Source organism: Solanum stenotomum, chromosome 5, assembly GCF_019186545.1.
Source record: "Solanum stenotomum isolate F172 chromosome 5, ASM1918654v1, whole genome shotgun sequence".
Taxonomy (NCBI): Eukaryota; Viridiplantae; Streptophyta; class Magnoliopsida; order Solanales; family Solanaceae; genus Solanum; species Solanum stenotomum.
Genome location: NC_064286.1, coordinates 1109706 through 1135390, shown reverse-complemented (window position 1 = coordinate 1135390; position 25685 = coordinate 1109706). Strand labels below are relative to the sequence as shown.

Here is a 25685-nt window from a genome sequence, read left to right as displayed (position 1 = left end):
ATACACTGTTCTCCCCAGAGAGGTCAAAGTGTGACATTGGCATGCAAGTGGCTTCTCACTGTTGAGCATTTATACAGAAAAATCAATGGAATATGTTAACTTGATTCTTACGACCCGCCAAATTCACATAAAAAACCGTCAACATAAACACAAAAGAAATCTTCCGAGGAACTGGTCCAATCAAGGTCCATTAAATTTGCTATGATTGTTGAAGACATCCACATTTAAGTTCATTCTTCAAAGTCCCTTTGCATTCAAGTCGAATTAAAACAGAACATAAAAATAATATGGTACACACCTACACGATAAGTTTCGTGTACATTAGAACTAGACAACGTAACTGGGAAAAGATAATGACAGGGTAGAATAGAGCTCTCCGTGCAACAAGACAGGTTCCCTTGTAGAATTGCACATTGACACAACACTAAGTAGAAGCTTCTCCTTCCAATCGAAGTCTTTTCGAGCTTTTTTCTTCATCCTGACAGTTTGAACTTGTCACCCTGCTATCATTTGCCTCCAATGAGCACCTCTTGTAAGGTTTAAATCCAGTACGGCGAGCTTTCAACCTTACTTGTCCAAGTTCTATCATTGGTAGGCATTTTTCTACATCTTCTTTGTTGCCAATTAATAACACAGTGTCTTTCATTGTTTGGTGACTGGAACAGATATTGGATGCCAGATCATTAAGGTCTAACTGCGGTCCACATTGAACTTTCTCGTCTGGCCTTTGCTTAAACTTTTCAAGAATGATCTTTCCCTTATTTTTCAGATCAAGTGAAGGAGAAAAACTTTGAGGCAACACTTCTCTGGTGAAAAGAGCCTGGAAAGCTATCCGTCCCTGTAACAAAAGGTGACAGACAGAAATTCATTAAAGCAAGAAATGGTCACTGGAGGACTTACAAGAACCAAAGCTTTCATTACCTCTTCAGAGACTTCTTTCCAAGATTCAGTTGGACTGATGAAATTTCTACAACGCCGAATCGCAGCCTCTCCAGCAAGAAGGTTAATATTAGATTCTTGAGGCTCTTCTTTACCCTTCTCGTCCTTCTCTAAAGCATCTGTCTCAATTTCACTACTTGAAGGTGTGTTGGATCCACAGGAAGAGCGATCTACCTGCTTCCCGCCCTTTTCTGTGTTTGGCTCATTAATTTTAGTAACTGCAGCTCCTTGCTCAGTATCAGTGGCCGTTAACCCAGTTTGTAGCTTCCTACCTTCACTCTCCTCCGATTCTGATGATGGAGAAGGTGGCAATTTAGAACCTGACTGTTGTTCTTGCAAAGCTTCAGAGCATTCTGGGACGGGTTCCTGAGCATGGGGAGAATTATGAGTTCCCTCTCTTCCTTCATTCTTGTCTACTCTAGGTTGACAGGCATCCACTTGCATTGATGTTGCTGATGTAGGAACACAGGTAAAACTGCTTTGAAATTGAGAGCACAATGGTAAGAGCCCATGGGCTGCCCACCATGCAGTTGCAGCTGCTACTGTGGCAGCAGCAATTGCTGCCATACCAGGAGCTGAGTTAATCTGGCTAGCGGTGTTATCTGTTGGAGAATCCGTTGGACGTTCCATGTTTGCATAAGGCCAAAAGCTAGCGGCAAAACTTGCTGCAACATGTGCTGCTGGGTTTTGCAATAAAGCAGAAACAATAAGGCTGGAGAAAGTGGAGGATAATTGAAGAAACGATCGGTAATCATCTGGATCACGAATAGGGGTGAAGATGGGGTGGAAACAAGAAAATGACTGATGAATGGATGACTGTGGAGAATTACTATGGTACTCAGATGTGGCGGATGAAGCAGGATTAGAATACAAATTTGGGAGCGCCGGGACCCCACCTATCTGCTGACTCGTAGATTCATGATTAAACATATCTGGGGATATTTGAGAACCATTTGTTCCATCAAGAATATGCACTGGCACATGTCTTGGATAGTTGTGTAGCACTTGCATATCATTTCTTGAGAATTCCCCCAAATGATCTGGCTGACTCGGTGAATGTTTTTTCTCACCTTGTGCCAACTTTTCACTCGACTGGCAAGATTTCCCCCCGTCGAAGGTGTTACAGGAGCTGTTACCTTGAAAGGACTGTCTGATATCGAGTATTTCTGACTGTTGATGTTCTTTGGATTCAACAGTGAGAAAAGATTTATTTGCTATATCATGGTTAACCTCTCCTTTGGTGACAGGCACAGACTCACTAAAAGCACATGCATCTGTTGGTGCCACATGTGTTTGCAAGGACTTTCCTGAAGACATAGAGGCTGCAGAAACACCTTCTTTGAAAAGAGTGAACCCTTGGGAGCAATTTTTCTTGTTCTGGGTTTCTTGTACATTTCCCAGCTTCTCGTTTCCGCCAGCTTTCTGATAAAGAACAAGAATACAACTAGGCATTCAAAGAAAACAAAGTAAAAGATGTGCAAGATCAAGAGAAACCCATACCTCAGTAATTGGTTCTTTCTCCAGGTCAAATAAGTTCCTTTCCTCACAGATGGAAGAAAAAGGTGTCGAAAATTTCCCATCTTTTGCTCCCACCTGTAATGAGGGAACTGCTACACTCGTCTTACGAGGATAAGGATTACTTGGTTTCCTTTTAGGTCGTGGAGGAGGAATTTCAATGTCAAGTGCTTGACTTATTGGGACCCCCTTTGTAAGAGCCTCCTTTTCTAACTGGACCAGATTAGGAAACTAAAATGTCAGTCCACAGACTAGTTACTTAAAACAATGGTTATATGAGAATGTCAACATGAAAAGAGGAGCAATCAGGGTTTACGATCATTGGAATTGCATATAGCTGAATCATCTGTACATTCTATCAAATAGATCTATCTTAACTACATGCGATTGGCTAAAATTCTGACAGCCATGTATAGCTGCCAAAGTAAAACAGAGACTAGTACTAGGAGCTGGATGTCTCTACAGAAAGTCACTAGTGTGGTACACAGGGTGCTGAAACTGCTCATGTAAAGTCGCATAATAATATTTTTAATTGCACATGAAATGGTGATCTTTTACAAAAGAAAATGCACAGATACTACCCTCAGAACATATATGTGAAAACATTCCAGTGAAACCTAAACTGAAGCAGGGCAACAGCATTTATATATTTCAGAAATATGGGTCTATGGTTCTCTTTCTGTATCAACATTTTCTCCTAAATTTTATAGTTCTATGTGAAAAATGTACAATGGTCCTTCAATAAACTCTTGATGTAAAACTGTTATCAGATGCCCAAATGGCCTCTCACCACGGGATCTTACAGTCTGCATATTGTGAAGTCATAAAACTCAAATGCCTAATATAGCCAATTCTCTGTCATTGTCTTCATTTGAAGATTTCAATCATGTCCATGAGTTGCAGCCTCTATATCACCCTTTTATGAGAGCTTGCATCCAAAAAGCATTTTCATCTAATCGTCTTTGATAGTCTATTTACTTTGTAGATTCTCTTATTCAGATTTAAATGCTTTAGATGAATCAAATAGCAACCAGAAAACAGCCAATTATTTTTACTTCTTGTAATTTAGTGCAACTACATAGACCTCCCCTCTAAATTGGAAATACATAATACCTCCCCTCTAACTGTCAGTTTAGGAATCTCAGCAGTCATTAACTTTCAATATTAAAAGTCATATAGCAGTGATGTTAAATGCCAACTGTTTCCTGTTTAACCCTCGTCACTGGTATTCCCCAAAAAGACCAAATGGCAAAAAGAGAAAACAAGGAAAGAAGAACTAGGCTTCAAGATTAAGACAAAATTCCAATCCATTACAAACCCCATACCAGCTGTTCCCTTTCCGCCTTCAGGTGCTCCATTCCCATGCACTTATCCACTCCTCTACGGCCACTTATTACTCCCTTACTCCCTCTCCCCACCACTCCTATCACTCTTCACTTCTGTATCTCCAGCTCCCATCACCTCCAGTCAATCCCCTTTACCTTTCCCAGCCTCCTTGTCACTCGCCAACCAGGCACCACAACTTCTAGAGTCCCCACCTGGAAAAGAGTATATCTATTGACCTGTGAAAGTTTTAACTGGGAACTCAATGGCCATCAAATTGTTTTCCCTAGAGAAGCTCCAATTCCTGGTGAAGGCATGAAGCATTAAATTTGAAACGTTAAAACTGAAGTTTCAAGTTTGGAGATAGTCTTTACTCTTTATGTCTGAAATTAAAGACATGAAAACATGACAATGAAGATAAAATTGTAGCTTCTCAAGTTGAGGTCTACCTTCATAATTTTCCAGCGAACTGAGGTACTTTCCGAGCCACAAGGATGTAGACACCAAGAAGAAATGGAAAGAGCTATTTAGTCAAATAACAAAACAATCAGATACTCCCTCCGTCCCAAATTCTATGCGACACTCTTTCCATTTTAGTCAGTACCAAAAAGAATGACACCTTCTATATTAAGTTACAATTTATTAAAACTTCCCATTTTACCCTTGATGAGATGATTTATAGCCACACAAATTTCTATGGCTTTATTTGGACCACAAGTTTCCAAAGTCTTCCCTTCATTCTTAAACTTTGTGCTCAGTCAAACATCTTCACATATATTGAAACAGAAGGAATACTTTCAATTTCAATTTTGGGCATCGGAGGTCTTACTAATCTCTTGACTGGAGCAGCTGTCCTAACTAAACTAAAAATGTCTAAGTTATTTAACTCCCATCCTTCCAAAAGAAAAAAAGAAAAAGGGGCTGGTTTGGCTGAGCAAATTGCACAGCCAAACCAACCCCATTAACTTCCCTCTCTTAAAAGAATATCTAACTACCTTGTCCGATTGGCTAACACTACTTTTTTTTTGGATGAAGTGGTTGTATTATAAAGCATCAAGAAGATGCAAGAAAGTTACATAGAAAATAGAAAAAATATGTGAATAATTACAGATAAGCAAAAAAGAACGAGTAGGATCTGGGAGTTAAAACCTGTAGCAAAAACTCAAGGTTGTTAAGCCATTGAGAGGAAGCTAAAGGAATCTTAAAGGGAAATTACATCATTTACAGGGGAAAGATTGCCCCAACTAAAAAGATTCATCAAACTTTTAGATTTCAATGAGCAGTTAGGAGTTGAAGTCCCATCAAAACAATTGTTATTTCTCTCCATCTATATACACCAAAATATACAGGCTGGTACCATTTGCTAGATCTTCTTGATGGATTTATCCACTTTCCATAGACTCCAACTTTCAGTTTTCTCTTTTAGAATTTTCCTCTTCTCCCAATATAAAATTTATTATATTGGTGGAACTGAAGAATATATATAGATAATTGACTTCTTTACTTCCTAATTTGGCATTCTGATAAGGCATACCATTTTGGGAAAGAGAGGGTTTGTCTATGTCAAGTATAGCATACTAAAATTCAACAGTTGTTTTGCTACTCAGAAGTCCATCAGAAACGCCAGATCTACTAGTGCAATTTTGTTTTGGCATAAACCTGCTTCTTTTCCTTAATCAAGAACCAAAGTTCTACTCTTAATGAAGAAAAAAAGAATCTGCACAAATGGTGCTTTAAAAGACGAGGGACTATGTAGATGACCACCTATTACCTACAAAACAGTGAGATCTAAAATTGAAGTTTATTGAGGTGAACTGGATGATTCCTAATACTGTTGAGACACTGTTGGGACATTGGAAACTTAGGCGCAGAAGCAGGGGAAAATGAGATCATGCGGACAGTAAAATATGATAGATATCATTGAATGTTTGAAGGAGAGGAGAGGCATGTCTTAGTAAAGATGGCAGGGGGGGAACCAAAATGCACATGTGGTATTCACAGTATGTAGATGATGATCGGGATTGATTTCAGAAATGAATTCGTATACAAATGTTTCCTTAATGTATGTGTCTACAAGGTTCTCTTTATTTCTTAAGTAGAACTTGTTATATCTTCTCATTGTAACTTAATGACCTTTCTCTCAACTATAGGGGTTATCAACTTAAGCTCCAAAGCTATGTACTTTCATGGTTCTGTCAAGAATGTAAATATGGAAAGAATATCTAAAATGCAAGCAGAGGCCAAATTTCTAAACCCTGTAAATACATAATTAGGAACCTTTTAGGGATATAATATTGGTTTTCCATCATTCATAGACAGTATTTAATCCTCAAAAGCTTGAGGGAATAATCAAACAATTAACTCTCATAAAATTTCTTATTCTTTTCCTTTTCTTTCAAACTGGTATCAGAGACATGGCGTTGGTCTATCATTGAACTTCCTTTTCATTCAAAAGACATTTGGAAGAGATCGTAGATTTGTGAAGAAGCAGATTGATGATGCTTTGATTTGTAACTACCAGCTAAATTTCAAGTCTCACCTCCCAACCTAAAAGAAACCCACACTCTGGTGACTCCAACAGCAGCATTCCAATTGCCTTTAGAAGCACGTGCACATCAAAGGCACCAATTCAACCATTTCATTGGTGATGGAAACCCTGGCATGTGCCACCAACTTCAACGACCTCTCTTGCTAGCTATCACTTAACCAGACTCAAATAGGCTTCCCTGTCATTCCAGACACCGTCAGCCGTAGACTCTCAAAATGTCAGCTGAACCCTGAACCTAACGAACACCTTCTTGGATCAGGTTCTTCTCTTCACCACTTTCTCCTCCTCCTTTTTTTAATTCTTCAGTTATTTACCTTTCTTTTTCACTTCTTGTTCTCTCTTTCCTTAATCTTCCCATCATCTTGGTGTTGAGGTCCTTGTCAGTACTTTGTTCTCTGCTCTAGCAGGCTAATGCTGTTATTTGCTTCAGCATTTATCTGAGTTTCCTTTTTCAAATAACTTTAATTTTAATGAGGATGACGATAGAAAATTTAATCCTTTGGATTCTTTCTTTTTTTGAGTCAAAGCCTCAAAGGTAACCAATTGTATTAAACCATAACTTAGCACATGAAAAAAATGCTAAGTCAAGAACTTTACAAAAATATACTTACAACCAAAACAGGAGCCCCTATTCAATAGATGAAAACTTATATATTGCCAACCCCCAAATTCTGTTCACACCAAAACAAAGAGTGGATTCTTGTCTTCTTCTCTCTATTATTGCTGCTATAAAGTTAGAAAATAATATTCATTATGCTCCCTGGATGACTTCTACGTAATTATGGATCATATGTCAAGAGTTATGATGACCCTGCAAAAAAACTATACTGATGTTGTGGCTTCTGATTGAACAACACAAATTAAAATATCTACGTTAAGTTCCTCCCAAGCTACTTAATTTTTTCCTTCTTGTCAGACTTGTTGCAAAATTTAGGACAAGGCTAAAATCATATACATGAATGACATTCAACGTGCTAATAAGGTGGTATCGTAGTTCATGTGCAACAAGATCATCAAAACATAGTAAGCTAAGGGAAAGTTCCAATGGATCAATTTAAATGAGGTAATCACACAATTCAACCTCATACCAAAGTTGGTTGATCAACGCCGAAACCATGACTTAGAACAGTGGCTTGGGCCCAAATTGAGAGCCCGGGTTGTGGCTGACCCAGGTTGGGTACCAATCATTACTAACTTTTAAGTGAAAAACTCAATGAGCCCATAGATACATAGGATAGTTCTATGCAATAATGACAGCTTTGAAAAAATCAGAATCGGCATTTCCTTTTGTTGATTATGTAAATTAATTAGGCACAGTTTTAGGAGACTTTATTTTTGCTTTTTCTAGCATAAATATAGGAATAGAATTTTTCCTTTTATTGTAACAGATTGTCTTTCCTTAATCAGTTAGGATTCACTAGTATAATTACCCCTTCTCATGGGATGTATTTACATACTGAAATATAAAAAAGCCTTTTCTTTTTTTCTCAAGTTCTACATGGTATCAGTTTGCTGCCTTTTGAGGCAAGCTTTTCTCTCCCGCAGCATTAAGGTTTCATTTTTTCAAAAAAGAGGTCGGGTTTTCTCCCTCCTTGAAGTTGTCTGGCGACTAAAACTCTATTTCTGTCAGTGTTCTAAAAAAATCTAAGAACACCACAGCTTCCAGCAGATGACGGCAATGTTGTAAGGCGCGCTTAAGCTCTGAAGTGAGGCTCAAAACATGTTGAGCGCTTCGCCTCACTTAATGCACACTTCATTGGTGTCATCAAGGTTCTAAGGTGTACTTTTCCTTGCCAATGAACTTCTTATGAAGGGGAGACACCAAACAATTGATATTTCACTTTTTCGTAAACTTTTTCCAATTTCTTTGTTCATATATTTGTCATTTATGCTTATAATTATAAGTCTTGGACTAAACATATATATATTTGTACTTCTTTCCCTTTGCACCTTTTTTCATTAAAGCTCACGTTTTTTTTTGCACTTCGCACTTAAAGCCCCAATCAACCTTAGAGCTTTTTTGCGCTTTTTGCTTTTGATAACTCTGGATGACGGCGACCAAACCCCAGCCATCCGCTGCTGAAAACGACGCCTGGCACATCATCACGCGCCACCAAAAGGTTTTCCCCATTTTTCATTCTTCTCGATATGACTGATTTCAAGATAATCTCTTTCTAGAGTTCTAGGAAATTTTCTGATATGGAGTCCTATTAAAACTATGGGGGATACAAAGGCAGTGGAGAACAATTTTCTTCCACAAAACAGAGTTGTGAACCTAGATGGAGCTGGTACTATCTTATTTGGGCAAGGACTTTGCTTGGTTATTAATGGAGAGAAGAAAACAATGTACTCATCTGATAATGGTCTGTGGGATCTTGAGAATTCACTTGTTATGACATGTCTTTTGAATACTATGCACCCCCAAATCTCTGCGCAATATTTATTGTTTGTGTTACAAAATGTATATAAACATCATTTTAGTAGTATACATAGGCATATTTTTAGCTAGTAGATCTGTAGGAATCCCTCATAATTAGCTAGCAGATTTGTAGGAATCCCTCTTTATTTTCTTTCCTAAATTAGCACCTAGTATATTGTATTTATATCTTGCTTATCTATTGGAATACGACATCAACTTCTATTCGATTACTTGGTATCAGAGCCAGGTCTATCCCCGTTTAGGCACCCGGTCCACGCTCCAGTCGGGTCTGGGCGTGAATGGGGGTGTTAGAGTGGGTAAAAGTTCCACATTGGTTTGGGAATGGACTGGTGGTCTCCTTATATGGACTTGGGCAATCCTCCCCTCACGAGTTAGCTTTTGGGGTTGAGTTAGGCCCAAGTGCCATATCTTTACAGTTTGATACTGCTGAACAAATCTGGACTTCAACTAAGCACACTTACTCTTGCAAGGATAATGATTCCCAAATATTTGAGATTAGAAATACAATTTATGTCACTAAGCAAGGTGAGTTGACTATCTGATTATTGTTCTAAATTAAGTGGGTTATGGAAGGAGATTGACTATTATTAGGATTTACAAGCAAAGCGTACCAACGATGCAGTTTTCTTTCAACAATTGGTCAAAAAGGAAAGGTTTTTATGTTCTGGGTGATTTGAACCAATAGTATGATCAGATCAGGGTTCAAGTTCTTGGCAAAGTTCAATTTCCTTCTCTTGAGGATGCATACTCCTATGTTCCGACGAGGTGTCATATTGTGTTAGGCTCCAATCAAAAAGCCTGGCTTAATTGTCTCTCGTGAACAACAAAAAGTGATCACTTGCACTGTTAAATTGTGATACAAAGGAGACATGTTGAAACTACATGGCAGACCAACCAGAGGTCATGGGGAAATGCGCGTAGGTCCATCAAGGGATCTGGCTAATATTGCAAAGAATGTGGAGACACCTAGGGAGATGGTTTCGAGAGAAACTGACTTCGGAAGAAATTCAGCATCTTCGCCAACTCCTCTAACCAAAACTTGACTCACCTTCTGCTACGACATCTAATTATATGCAATCAGATACTGTCTTTACTGCTCACCTTAATTCTTGGATTGTTGATTCTTGTATGAATAGACACATGACAGGCTCGAGAGAACACACAAAGCTTTGAAGCAAATCTGGAGAACTATACCTTTGTGCATATTCTGGACGATCTGGCTAGAAAGAAATAAAGCTTGTTTTGATGGGCAAAAAGACCATATTTCTAGAGTTAAAAACAAGTGTTTACATAATTTGTTTTGTTGGTGTAAAAGTAGTTTCCTTGATAATATAGATCAATATATGGAGTTTTTGGAGTTGCTAGGGAGATGTTGTAATTGACTGTATGGATATTCCCATCAGTTTTTTGTAACTTTTGGTTTTGGTACCTTTTTGGTACTTAGTCAATAGACCTCTTTACCTTATTAAAAAAAGGATACATGAAAGGCTCCTCTAAAGGCTTACAAAACTACTCTCCTAGTCCCAAAAGAAATTAAGCCAAAATAGCCAATGGCTCTTTTAGCCCAGTCTCCGGAACCAATTTCTATTGTAAATTGCATGATGATTTATTCATGTTTGGGGGGGGGGGAGGGATTTGATACTTTGGTCAAGCGTTTTTTGGGAGGAAATAAGGATGTCAACCAAGAAATAATGTAGGAGGGAAAGCAGTTGGGGAAGCCACCCTCTTTTACTTTACAAAAGTTATATCCTAGTTTGTTTCTTTGTTTGGCGAGGCTTGTGAATGAAAAACATACTACAAACCCTATTTTGGTGTACTTGTTAAAGGCCAAAAGTGAGGTTTTCTCTTGCTTTCGGTCATTTTAGAAGATGATCTGTACTTGATTTGAGGTTGATATAAAAATCTTGTGAACTAACAATGGAAAAGAATACATGGATAAAAAACTTTAGTGCTTATCTGGAGTTCAATAGGATAATCCATCAAACTAGTTGCCCCTACACTAGTGCACAAAATGGGGTTGTTGAAAGAAAAAATATATGCATTTGTTAAAAGTGGCAAGATCTCCTATGTCAACCACGAATCTACCAAAAACTACTAGCGGAGGCCATTCTAGTTGCTGCCTATCGTATCAATAGAATGTCACCTAAAATCCTCAATTTGCAGAATCCTCTAAAAAGATGTTTGGGTGTGTGTCTTGTTCACACTAGAATTTTTTCTGGGAAACTTGATTCTAGAATCCTTAAGTATGTCTTTACTGGATATTCTCCCACACATAATGGATATAAATGTTATCATCTTCCCTCCAAGAGATCCTTTAAAATATAGTTGTTTACCCTTCGAGAATTTGAACCCTATTTCGGTATTACGCCTTTTCCAGGAGAGAGCAGTAAAGAGGAAGAGATGATTTTCCCTAGTTCCACGGTTAAAACCACTACCACAAGCCCAGTATTTAAGTGGAGAAGGGTAGAGGGGCGGGCCCATTATCCACCAAGTTTAGAAGGCTGTGATTGGTCCAAAGGGCGAATCACAAATGGATTTCTCGGTTATCAAAAAAAAAAAAAAACCCACTACCACAAGGGAAAGTGAAACTGGAGAGAGTTTGGGGAGAAATTTGCATAGACCTAATTTGATAACTTACTAAAGAGAAATAGAGTAGAAAAAGCCATTATACAATCTGCCGAAATTGAATTCTCTTTTACTAGTGAGTCATCTACGTTTCTGAATGACTTAGTTTTGCTTATCAACGTTTCTGAATGACTTAGTTTTGCTTATCATTCCTAGAAAAGGAGTAAGATCTTCAATCGAACATTCTTTTATTAAGGTTGAAGGTTAGTAGGGCTAGCGTGTTGTCTTTCCGTGCGAGGGTTTCGGTGGGTAGCGTTTGTAGTAGTCCTAGCCTTGCTCTTGTAGTTCTTGTTTGTGATCCTATAGCCAGTTGTCGTTTACTGCATTTCACCTCTCACAGTATTTTCTTGATGTTATTGTCTCCTTTGTTGATTATGCACTTTTCTCTTATTGGATACTATGTCTTATATAATGTTTCCCCTTCTTTTACTTGGGTTGTCGTACTTGAGCTGAGGGTCCTCCGGAAACAGCCTCTCTACCTCCACGAGGTAGTGGTAAGGTCTGCATACACTCTACCCTCCCCAGACCCCACTTAGTGGGATTTCACTGGGTATGTTGTTGTTGTTGTTGTTCCTATTGTTCCATGTCTCCCTCCTATAAAGCATTTGACTTGTCTACTTCTTCAGTGTCTATTCCCCATAATTACTGGAAGCTTTTGTAGATCTTAAATGGAAGCAAGATCTGATTGAAAAAACGAAGGCCCTATCAGAAAATGAGATTTGGTAACTTGTTACTTCACCACCGGACAAAAAGGTCGTTTGGCTGCAAATGGATTTTGTTTTTTTAAACTGGTAACTTAAGGCTGCAAATGGTTTGAATGAAAGATTCAAAGCAAGATTAGTGGCTAAGGGATTCACTAAAACTTATGGAGTTGATTATCAGAAGACAATTGCCCAGTTGTAAGGATGAACACTATCAAATTTCTTTTGTCATGTGCAGCTAATCCTGATTGGGACTTGTAGCAGTTGATGTGAAGAATACATTCCTTCATACAGACCTAGAGGAAGAGGTATATATGAGATTCCTCATGGATTTGATACTGAATAAAATCAGGGAAAGGTGTGTAGACCGAACAAAACCGTGTATGGAATTAAGCAATTTCATAGAGCTTGGTTTCTCAAAAGTGATGATCTCTTCTGATTACCAACAAAAAAATGCCAATCACACCGTCTTTAGAAGAGCTCTCAATGACTGGGAAGTAGAGAGTTTCGTCACAATGCTTCAGATATTGGGTGCTTTTGGTGGATGCACAGATTCTACTGACAGGCTAGAGTGGAAACTAAACAGTAAAGGGGCGTTCTTAGTAAAATCAGTGTACTGGCAGTTGAATCAAAAGAGGTTTTGTAAAGGAGAATTGGCATTGGAAACAAGTCTGGAAAGTGAATATCCCTATGAAGGCGTCATTCTTTGTCTGGTAAGTGATTAGGAAAGCTTGCCTAACTCAAGATAAGCTACAAAGAAGAGGTCTTCAGATTTGTTCAAGATGTCTTTTGTGTGAACAGGAGGGTGAAAACAATGAACACTTATTCCTACACTACAGGACAACTATAAATCTGTGGCACATGTTCTTTTGTATTTTGGGAATAACTTGGGTAATACCTAGTTCTACTTTGGCATTGCTGAACAATTGGTGGAGTATTGGGAATAGAGGTGGGGAGGAGGACTGGTGGAAGATCATTCCTGCTTGCAATTGGTGGACAGTGTGGAAGGAAAGGAATGGTAGACATTTTGAAGGCACTAGCAGTTCTATCGAGAAAATTAGGATGCATTGTCTTAGCTTGTTCTTTTTTTGGTGTAAACAGAAATGTTGGGGGAAGTAGGAAAGTATATTAAATTGGCAATATATAATTGTATAGGGTTTTGGGCAGGGGTTTAAGTACCTATTCGATGCTTGTAAAGTTTCCAACTTAGCACCTTTCTCTGGGGTGGCTAAGTTTTTATTGAATAGAACTGTTACTTGTCTCAAAAAAAATAAGACATCAAAAGGGTAAACTCACTCTTCTCATTTTACTCTCCCAGAGGTTGGTTGGGAGACTCATTTATCTGTCTCAAACTAGATCCACCACATGACATATTTTGTTAGCTTGGTGAGTCAGTTCATGCATGATCCCTGAGAACCTCATAAGAAAGTAGTCTTTCACATTTTACGGTAACTAAGTTTTCTCAGGGGAAAGGTTTGCTTTTCTCTAGACAAGGTCACCTCCACAGAGAAGCTGTTAAAGATGTGAATTGAGTTGGATCTTGAGAAGACAAAAGATGTACATCCAGTTAGCGTACACTCGTAGGAGAGTATCTAGTTACTTGGAGAAGTAAGAAGCAAAGTGCAGTTGCAAGATCAAGTGAGAAAGCAGAAGATAGAGATATGACTCAGGGTGTTTGTGAGCTTCTCTGGCTACAAAAATTACTGGAAGAATTGAGATTACTAAAAAGGGGAAACTTTCCTTGCACTGCAACAACAAAGTTGCAATTAGTATAGCTCAGAATCATGTTCAACACAACCGAACAAAATATATTGAAATCGATTGGCAATTCATCAAAGAGAAAGTTACTAGTGGCACTTTGAGTTTGCTTCACGTGCCATCAAGAAAAAAAATCGCGGATGTGCATATAAAAGGCTCAGCAAAAGGATTTTTCATACTTCGGTTTGCAAGTTGGGAAAGTACGATACCTTTGCTCCAACTTGAGGGGGAGTATTGATTGTGTTAATTAATTACAATAATTTTAGGAGACTTTATTTTCCATTTTTCTAGCGTAATTATAGGAATATAATATTTTCTTTTATTATAACTAATTGTCTTTCCATAACCAGTTAGGATTCACTTGTATAAATACTGCTTCTCATGGGATGTAAAGACATACTGATATAAGAAGAAGTCTTTTCTTGTTTCTTAAATTGTACAGCCTCCCAAAGCCATTTGCTGTATGAAGCTCTCATATTTATTCAATTAAAAAGGCATGCTCCTGGGGTATAACTTATTGAATGTTTTGTGATATGCTAACAATAATTGTGAATATTCTTAATTATGTAACTACAGGTCTAGACAGTGACCAGTTCACTAAGGTCGCTAAGGCCTCCTGTTGCACTCTAGCTCAAAATCACCAGTTTCAGCACACAACTTCTTCTTTTGTCTCGCCTCGACTCACATGCCACTTCTTCTCATTGATGACTCACATTCCAGTGCCTGAAGCTTGTCTGGCAACCTTTACTAAGCGGTAACCTGTTCACCAAGGTCGCCTAGGCCACTTATTGCATTCTAGCTCAACTTCCTTTGTTGAATCTTCTTTCCTAGTCAAAGTCATCCTACATGGTTCAACCGAAGCTTTTCTGCACAGTGACTAGTTCACTCAGGTCGGCTAGGCCTTGTTGCATTCTAGCTCAACATCCTCTGTTGAATCTCATCTTTCCTAATAAAAATAATACTTACTCATCAGCTTCTGTAAAATTGCAAGGTATTGAAGATTATGTTCTACCTCTAGTCACTCTATTACTTGATCCAAGCTAGTAAGATGATTATCTATAGCATCAAATAGTTACACGGCAATCATCATTATCATCATCATCTACTACTTGTATAGGTCAACCAGGAAATCTACTCGTGTTAGGCTACATAGTCTTCATCTTTTGGCTCACGGATGTTGGCTCAAGTGCCTCCATCATATCTCGGTAAAAATAAAACATTTCTCTACACTAATCCACCCCTAGTCTTTTCCCCAATTTAAAAATTGGGGTAATAGTATTTTGACTATGAGAGAGGGAAAAATAATTAAATAAGGAAAAACAAACAAGTTGGTCAAGCCCAAGAAAAAAAGAGAATCAAAATCTGATGGAATTAGCAGCCATCCAATGAGAGGGAAAGAAAGAACCAGAAGCAAAAACAAAGAAGTTATGCGCAGAGAGAAAAAAAAAGGGGGAAAAAGAGAGGAAAAGAGGAGGAAAACAATAGAGATTTCATTCCAAAGCATCAAGGTAATGACTCTAATCTTTTATATAAGCTTATTATGTGATCATGCGTAGATTTTGATGGTGAAAATATGGAGAACTTATGAGGAATTGATTAAGTTTAGCCCTCGGGTTCTTCAACTCAAATCTTCAACTTTAAAGGGAAAACATAGTTAAAATTTAATTTAAATTAGTGTCGGCTCTTTTGCTCTAGCTTAGCACTTTTTGTATCATGTTGACTTCTCCTTCCCTCTTTTGTACCTTATTGCATCTTCTTGATGCCTTTTATATGAAATTTCTTACTTCATCAAAATAATTAAGTCTAAGTCGACTATTTAACTTTTGCTTCCGTGCAGCACTACTTTATGAAAATTTACTTTTCCAATTGTTTCTTAAGAAAAGACAAGAAAAATGATGGATTTATAAAAAGGTGTATTCCCTCTGTCTTATTGTCTTATTTTATGTAAGGGTGTTCGACTGGTACGAAGTTTAAGAAACAGAGTAAGACTGCCTTTGAAAACTTGTAGCCTCAAACATGTCACGGCATGTATGTGGCAATAAAATCATGTGATTAAGGCTAGAACAGGAAGTTTAAAGTTAAACTATCTTCAAGCCCCACACCATGCAAAGCGAAGCCCGGTATTTAAGTGGAGAAGGGTAGAGGGGCGGGCCCATTATCCACCGAGTTTAGAAAGCTGTGATTGGTCCAAAGGGCGGGTCACAAACGGGTTTCTCGGTTATCAAAAAAAAAATAAAATACAAATATGTGTCATTCTTTTTCAGAAAACAGAAAGGAAAGTTTTCCACGTGAAATGGGACATAAGAACTAAGAAGTACAAGATTTATAGTTTAATTGATATTTGAATTCATGTCATTGAACTCTATAAGATACTAGTTTATATATAGTGCTTAAACTCAAATGACCTCAATTAAATGTAAAACATAAAACTGAACTTTCAAAGCAAAAAATAAATTAGTAATAAATTCAAAAAGTTTTGTAATAAGTTGATTTCATTAATTTAGAATTCTCAACTTCAAGATTATAACAATTTTCACCTTCATCAGTATTTTATAAGTAATTATATTTCACCTCAATCATAAAGTAGGCTCAAGTTATAATGTGATTAAAATTTTGATTGAGCTCAACTTGGCTATATAAATTTGAGCCTAGTTTACTTGGTTGAGCCCCAGCATGACCAAGAACAGTTACTGCACCTAGCTGCATTCTGACCTAGACGGAGATAAATTAAGCTAACATTTAATTGAATCTGAGCTGAGCAAAATCTCAAGCTGGAACGACTCGGTACCATACCTAGAGGTAGCTATGTTGAATTAGAAAGGCTTAACAATTCCGGCAGTAGATTGCAAACACAACAGTCTACATCCTGAATCGTTGTCCTACCAAAGTTATGACAAAAGAGACTCCAAAAGCCAGAGTGGAGTGAAACCATATGCAAGTCATCTTAGAATTTTCCACACATTTGTTTTTCTTTTATTTTATAAAGTTTTTGACAGCATATGTTATGCTCATAATCATATAGAGAAAAATTAGCAAATTTGATGGGAAAAGTGAAGATTCTTTCTGTTAAGTTGTAACTATAGTTTTGTGAAACTAAAATATTTCTTGCTTAATGTTGATGCTAGAAACCTGTTGTTAACAACGATGTCATTTTTCCATGAGCATGATAATTAGAATTTGATGTAAAGTGCAGTTCAGGTCAAGCAAGGAAGCAAAAGTTGAAGAAACATCATTATTTCCCTCAACTTCAAATTCCAATCCAGTCGAAGAAGAAGACCCAACAAGATTCAACTTCTCCTCCAAAAAAATGAGAGAGTCTGAGTGAAATATATGAGTTTTGAAACTTTTATAACAATTGAACCACCAGAAATGTGGCAGAAGTAGTGAAAGAAGAAGCCTTAAAGGCAAATAGGCAATGCAAAGGGATACATATAATTGACCAGAACAAACAACAGGGTGGTTTATCTACCTTAAGAAGAATATGAGTGTGCTATGATGGATATACAAAATATAGTTAGATTAAAATGACTCTATGCAGATAATAAAGCAAGGCTGGTGGCAGGAGAATTCCTGGAAATATAGAGCACTTTGCTATTGATTTCACCTATTGCAGCTAGAAGCCATTCGATTATTGATTTATTGCTACTCAAAATAAATGGTAGACTTCTCGACTTGATCTTAGTTCCATTAAAAAAGAACCATGTTTCTAGGAATTTGTGAGGAAATTAATTATCTAAAAAAAAAATCAATTAGAAAATTTATGTTGACAAATCTCAAGGTTTGTAGGTGAGAGGAGGAGAGTATAGAGCTCGTTTCTTACAAAAGAAATAGTTTTTGTAGGTTGAATAGGGCAATGGGTTAAAAGAAGCTCCTAAATGTTGATACAATGACAATAATTGTTTTCTCCATTCTCCCCAAGGCTTTCCATAAAGTAAATCTGAACATAAGTTTAATGTTTTGATCAACAGGATTTGGGTGCTTATTCTCTGCATCTATGTAGATGATTGGCTTTCAGTAAAAATCCAGCCCTGTGAATGAATACAAATGTGACAGGGGGAGAACTTACGAGAGGACAGATATGTGAATCCTGCATTATTTTTTCAAGAGACTGAAGTGTCTCAAATAACGGAGAAGATGTTCATTCTGATAGGAATATGAAGCAATATCCTTAATCAATTCAAAACGGAGAACCGCAAGCAGCGGAAACCCCACAGGAACTGAATGACAATCGAAAGAGAATAATGTGAAAAGATCAGTTACTTCAACATAGAAGCCTGATAGACAAGTTGTTATACCTTATTACTACAACAACTTACCTAGCATTTGCAGCAACTTTGCTGTCAACATCAGAACCAAGTGAAATTTCATTAGATACTTGAAAGTTCTCGACTATGGAGTATCTATTGTGTGTAGATGATGTTAACTTGATTAGTTAGGCAGACAGAGATTGGGATGGAAGTCAGGATGATGTGAAAAGCACTTCCAAAATTTTATTTGCACTTGGATGAGGAATATTTTCTTGGTTATCAAAAAATAAATGTAAAGATTGTTGCTAATTATTCTCTGAAACAGAAGATATTTCTATTTAAAAAACTCCATGAGTTATTTTTCTACGTAAAGATATTGCGTAAAAAGACGGCGAATGAAGTGTGATCCATGGTAAGAAGAAATCTGCCATAGTCATGAGTGGAGACCAAAGTAATCACGATAGAAAAAAACACATAATCATAAAATACCATTTCATCTTAGAAGTTTATGAAAAATGGTCTAATTTAATCGAATCGAAAAAAGGGTCTAATTTAACTTGAGCATTGCACAACATATAAATAGTTAACTGACAAACTAACCAAGTCACTCTCTAAAGAGAAGTTTGTCTACCGAAAAAATGATTGGAATCATGAAGCAGGCACGTTAAGGTGGAGCACTAGAATTGATGAACTTCATTTGAATAGATGGAGTTTTTTTCAGTTTTCCATGAATTGAATTCATTCCCACAGTTCCCACATTGTTAAAGTTAATTTACTGTCACACTTTACAAAAATCTAATCGTAGATATAGTTTCAAGCTATGGATGGATATAAAACAAACAACTGCTCTAAAAAAATGCAAAAAGAATGGATAATTCAGCCTCGACATACCTTGAGACTATGACTACTCTAATAATCATGAAAATGTTTGCATACACATACATACTATTACATGACAAGGCACATTACAAACCCAGGAAAAAAGGATGAGAATATCATACTGAGTCTTAGCTTCATGTCATAAAACCAAATCACTCACAGAAGTATTTTAGGCAAGGTGATGTACATATGCAGAATAGGAACATCCAAACCAATAGCACTGGCTAAAGCATCTCAAATAGTAGAATTCACCGCTACTTAAAAGCTGCAGGCTCTTAGGAGAGATAGTGTAATGCCCCGTAAGTTTTGGAGGTTTTTTCACGCCAATTAAAAACGTTAACGAAGTCCTTAAGATAGCTCTGAAGTGTGCGAGACCCACATAAGGGTAGTAAAATCCTTGGAACGTGTCAACAAGGTTATGGTGTGTGTTGGGGATTTGGAGAGGTAGAAAGGTCAACAGAAACAAAACATGGAAAAAGTTGCCCAAGGGTCTAACTTTAAACAAGCACTACTCCCAATATCCAAGGAATTAGGCTATGAGTAATACATTAAAATTGTAGCCCTTGAAGACTAGATTCCAATGGCTGAAACCGTTTTATCATTTTTGACATTCCTAAAAAAAATTATGGCCCTTCCGCCGAAGGGTAGTAATGTAGTCAACAGGCAGCACTTAAGTGTAAATAAGCGCGAAAAGTTGACTGAAAAGTTGCCAGAACAGAGATACTTGCGCTTTAGCATAAAAGGCATGCACCCTGACTGGTACAAGCCTATAAATACTACTCTTAAACACTTGTAATAACATCATTCAAGCTCGAATCTACAGATTTCTTCTGAAATCTTCAAGTTGGTCAAAAACACGTAAAAGTTTGATCTTTCAAGATTTGGTCTACTAAGGTGATTACACCACTCCAAGTTCATTTATTATGGTTATTTACAAAGGTAAATGATATTATGGTGTTGATTGATGGTTGGAAAGTGGTAATAAATGAAGCCTAGGTTCTACCATTAATGGAGGTTGTTGTGTGTTCGTTGAAGAAGATGAATAGTACTGTATAGTTCAAATATAAGTTGACAATTGTTTCTACTGATTCCAATAGCTTAATAATTGTTGGGTGCTGAATTATCAAGTGTGATTATGAAAAACTCGAACTTGGATTGGAAGAGAGCTTGTAGCCACTTTGTAAACTCTAAATGAGTTGAAATGAATTCCACTAGACTCAAATTGATAGAAATCAATTATAATTGTGTAGATTGAATTGAATGGGATGTGTGGAGCGTTGTTGAGCTTGTTTGGAAGGCTATAGCAATGAAAGTTAACATGTATTTTCCTTTTAAGACGATTTTGCTAAAATTACATGAATGTAAGTTTATAAAACTGTTTGTATAATTTCGTAACAACGAACAATCAATTTTTTTTATCAAGTAAACGTACTTCCATATATAAACATTAACAAAGACGTATACAAGTAATATGCCAAAAGGTAAGAATCTACAAAAGAGATGATTCTCTGCAGACTCCACCCGATCTTCTATACAATTGAGAACTCCATGGGTGCACCCAAAAAAGAAGGGACCGAAGGCTACTTCTCAGTGGAGAAAATATTGAATCTACCCCCTTTAAAGAGCCCTCATATTTCTCTCTCTACCCACATTAACGTTAAAAGAACCAAGCTCCATGATCTACGTATTTTCCTCCTTCACTCACTCTTCCAACTAAACAACAATCTTTTCATAGTTCTTGGCATTGCCCCGGAATTACCAAACTACCCAAACATATTCCACCACGACCACAATGAAGAAGAAAAAGATCCACGTTCTCTCCCGCCTCCTTGCAATTTCACACCAACTGACGAAAACACCGTTTTGCCGCTTATTTTTTTGCTAATCTGGATGTAAATATGGGGGACTATACACCCTTTGTGTAGTTTGCTATTAATACACAACAACGTTACCCGCTCGAAAAAAAAAAAGATCTCCCCTCTAGTAGCTAGTCAAGTGAAAAACACCTTCCTCGACACCTTAGGTATCCAAATTGAGTTACAAGGGAAAACTCCCTCTTCTCTGACGAAAAGTTTCTCATTATAAGACATAACGGAGAACATACCATTCTTCCCTATCCCCAACCACAAGTATCAAGATTATCAACATATAGCTTGTGTATACAGTATAGCCAACAATCATAGCAACTTGGCCATCTCCTAGTCGTGGAACTTCCTCCTAAATTTCAAGTCCCAAAAAGTCTCTCCAACTTATGACCCCCTAATTTGTAGTATCGTCAAGTTACATTGGCAAGATATTCTGAGTAAAGCTAGAAAGTCATCTTTCAATAGAGTATCCCCACACCACTTTTGTCCCCAAAAGTTAACCCTCCTTCCATCTCCTACCTTGAATGATATATTTACTTCGAAATCATCCCATCCATTCATGATATTTCTCCACAAACCACCCAAAAGGCATAGCCACATCTCTAGTTCTCCAATCGTCTTACATTGCCTCGTTTCTCCACTCACCTTCCATTGTCTCGAATTTATCAACTATCACCCCCTCTCCAAAAACCATTTACCTCCACCCCGAATCTCCTTAGCCATTTACCAAGAAAGGCCTTATTAAACACCCTTAAGTCTTCAATACCAAGCCCTCATCATTTTTTTTTAGAGATGTGACAGTCACCCATCTAACCAAGTGATACTTCTTTGCCTCGTCCGCCGCATACAAAGAAAATTTCTTTGGATATCTTCCAACTTTCCTTTGACCGAAGCTAGAGCATGAAACAAAGACGAGAAGTGGGAATGCTCGATAATGTGCTCATAATAAGCATTTATTTCCCTCCTTTGGACAAATACCTCTTCTTCCACCCCCATGATCTCTTCTCGACCCTCTCAAGAACCAAATTACACACTCTTTGATCCTTGTTCGAAGCATCTGGCGGCAATCCAAGATAGTTAGTCGGGAGAGTCCCAACCCTGTAATTCAAAACCCAAGAGAAAGATCCAATGTTGTCTACCACCCCAAATGGATATAATGAACAAACAAGTTGTGCATTCCATGTTTGAAATAATTATGATAGCATATGCTTTAATTTCTTATATTATGTATGTTGGCTAATTGATTGCCTTGAAATTAGAGATAGCACAACAATAAGTTTATAATGACTTGAGAAATTTCAATGAGATTAAATGAGGTTGAGCTAACATTTCATGTTCACATGTTTAACTTGATTTTGAAGGTACTAAATTGCTTTCAAGATTATATTTAAGCAATGATTTAGTTTGATCATTTATGGTCCATTGGAAACAACCTCTCTACCTCCAAAGTAGTGGTAAGATTTGCGTACACTTTAGCCTTCCCAGACGCCACTTTGTGGGGTTATACTAGATATGTTGTTGTTGTTATATTTATGTGCTAAAATTATGCCAAACTCCTGATGACTTCTAGGCCAAAAGAATGGTCAAATGACGAAGTTTAATGTTTTTGGTAGAACATTAAAATGATTGAGAGGGCACTCATTTCCAAAAGTTGAAATGTTTCCCTTGAAACTTCACATACCGGTGTAGGCTAGTAGTTAAACCAAAATGGTTGCTACTAGTGTACCAACATAAAATAAAGGGTACATTTAGGTTGTTAGCCCCTCGGAGAGTCAACCCATATAGCACATACAGAGGCTGCCTTTACAATTAGGTGTCGATTGTCCGCCATGATACTTCTCATGGTAATATGATAATGCCAGTGCCTAGAGAAACTCTTGAACTTAAAGAAGAAATTGCTAAATTACTCTTCGACCTAAATTATGCCAATTCTCACCTTTATTTTAATCAAATAAAGATTTCATTAATAACAACAAGGCCAAACTTGGCCATATACAAGAGGTATACCAAAAAGGAAAAACCTACAAAATATGGTCCTCCCCGAAAGACACCCAATCTTCTATACAAACAAGATATACATGGGCGCACCAAAAAAATATAAGAGAATGGGAGGCTAGTCCTTATTTGAGCAAAGTTCATCTTCACCCCCTTCAAAAGCTCTCTTATTTATTTCTCTCCAAGTGATCCACATTAATGCAAGAGGAGTGATATTCCACGTCATGTACCTTCTTCTCTTGGCTCCACTCTTCCGGCTGAACAACATCTCCTTCACAGATCTTGGCATTTCACGCCTTATGTCATTTCTCACATGAGTTGTTTAAAGCTTCATTCAGTGCATTGCAATGAAATTTCCTAATATATTATTTTCTATTGCATCCTAAAGTTTCAAAGACATTGCTCAAAACCTTTTTGTGAGGTATCAATGATACTTACAAGGCGCGATTTCATAGAAATTGTACTCAACCTCCTTGTGGGGAAACTTACTTGATTATTTTAGATCATATTGTGTTCGAAGTGGATGGTACATGCTTGGAGTCTTCTCCATCCTTTAGTTTACTTTTGGTAGGCCCACCTTTACTCTGAAAGGTGCATGGTACAGGTAGAATCCTTTAGGATGAGCCAGAAATTTATCGTCATTCTCGTGTATGTGCTTAGAGGTTCAAATGACATTGTGGAAGGTCTATTTGTGTACATGGGAACTATCATTTTATTTCTCGTCAATGTTAATGATGATGTTGTTACCATTTCCCTACTTATGTAACATGGCCATGGGCCTAACATACATTTTGAATAAGAAATGATGCTTTCATGTCAAATTTATATTTATGTCAGACCCTTACGTTGACCTATCATTGTGGGATTTGGGGTAGCTATCTTAATGTGGTTCCCTTGGTGGGATTTGAAGGCACTAAGTGACAGTCATGCCTTCCTTTTTCGGGCATGTCAGACAATCATTCATATTCCTATTTATATTATATTAAGTTTCCAACATGTACCCTTAAACCTGACACAAACAATTGTGGGTCAAGCATGTGGAAGTTTTTCTATCATAGGTGGTAATCAGACTGAAGATCATTGCCACTATTAATATTAGTTATTTATATCACTCACACAAAAAGATATCAATTTATTTAGAATAAACAATAATAACTAAGTATATAAAGTAAGTGTGATGCACGGTAAAATTAAACCATGGAACCATCAAGTAAATGATATAATTAAGCATGAGGTCAAAGGTAGCTAATGACCTTTGTAAAAAACTTTTGTGCATGACTTCTGATCTGCACGGCAGTTTTAGTTCCTATATGTTCTGCACAATAGAAAAATAACAAAATAAATAAACAACCACAAAAAAGCCTCAAGGTAAGAGAAGGCATAGACGCAAAACGAGTAGAATGTTGACCCCAATTTCTGAAATAGGGGATATCCAGTGGATTGAGCTGTAAACGATAAAAGAAACATCACAAGAGTTATCAGATTAAGTTGATGGGGGCAGAAACAAAGACGTATTTCACAAACACGTGCACTAATTGATTATCTGCATATTGGTTACCACAAATGATATTTATCAGAAAGATACTTAGGCTACATAGTGTGGTTCAACAAATAAAATGAAGGATGAACATAAACTGACCTTCTATGCGCTGCCAAGCGCGTCCATAGAGTTTCAAAGCTTCTAGGAACCTATTGTGCTCCTCCTCCGTCCATCGCTCTCGTTGCTTAGTGATTGTATAAGGTTTCCTTGTCTGCCATAACACAACAACAATCATTAGACTTGTATAAATAGCTTATCAACCAAAAGTTACGAATCATATACAAAAAAACAAGGGACCTTAACAACAAGTTCCTCCCCTGAGGAGTAAGGGTCCATCAAAATAAAGGAACCAAAGGTAGCTAGCTATCTCTGCTTCAAATCCTCAGGGACAAACAGGGGATACAGAACAAATCTTCTTCCGATTCTCCCCACAACATCAGTTACTATCAAATATAGTCTATCCGTGGTGTTGTACAAAAGAACCTGATAATGTAACACTACTGCAAAAGAGAGGAACATGTAACAAACAGACATTGGAAACAAATGATCCACCTGCCTTTCTCCATAATCAAAATTATAAATATAAGCTTAATTTCAAAAATTTGAAGAAAAAAAATCATAAATAATCTCAGACCTTCCTCCAGATTTCTAAAATATAACAGCAAGTACTATTTTCTGCAAAATTAATTTTTTTTTCATTATGTAAAATAAAATTCTTCTTATTAAATCAGAGTCCACCAGCATAGATGTAGACAGAAAATTCCTTTATCCAGAATTGCTCACCAAAAGGAACCGCATGATGCCTAAACCTTTACAGAAAATCAAATCAAAAACAAATCAGTCATAAACAAACCAGTAAACTCATCAACTCACTAGTTGCAAAATTCATCATCAACAACTTCAAATCTAAATCTAACAACAAAAAAAGCATAAACCCTAGATATTTGATGTTGTAAACAAAATTTACCTTGGAAGATAGCCATGTTGTAAGCAAACACTAGTTGTTGTTTCGGTCATGCATGAAGTGAAAAGTCATCCAATAACAATGGTAGATCGGAGAAAACCATTTCACAAGTAAAACTGAAGAATTGAAGAAGAAAAAGTATGAAGATGAAGAAAGCAGGTTTGAGGCAAAGGTAGCACTAAACTATGACAGGTGACAGCTTTTTCATTTCCCATAAAATCTCAAAGAAAAATCTCAGCCACTAGTATTTTTCTGACTTGATTCAATTTCAATTTCAATAAATAGAAAATAAATTAGAGGCTAGAAAATGAACAAGGGAGAAGAGCAAGAGGAAGAAATTCCACGT

At 37.2% G+C, this 25685-nt stretch overlaps 1 protein-coding gene across 1 annotated transcript; it reads right to left on the bottom strand.

Annotated features, from left to right (window-relative positions):
* Positions 1 to 161: 161 nt before the first annotated feature.
* LOC125864972 (protein LATE ELONGATED HYPOCOTYL-like) lies at positions 162 to 25685 on the bottom strand. The gene is made up of 8 exons (XM_049545120.1): positions 25343 to 25685; positions 25159 to 25184; positions 24673 to 24875; positions 24475 to 24586; positions 24089 to 24150; positions 2440 to 2667; positions 922 to 2361; positions 162 to 838 (listed from the first exon to the last, which is right to left on the bottom strand). The coding sequence occupies exons 3-8, from the start codon at positions 24709 to 24711 to the stop codon at positions 425 to 427; spliced, it is 2295 nt and encodes a 764-aa protein (XP_049401077.1). The 5' UTR covers positions 24712 to 24875; positions 25159 to 25184; positions 25343 to 25685; the 3' UTR covers positions 162 to 424.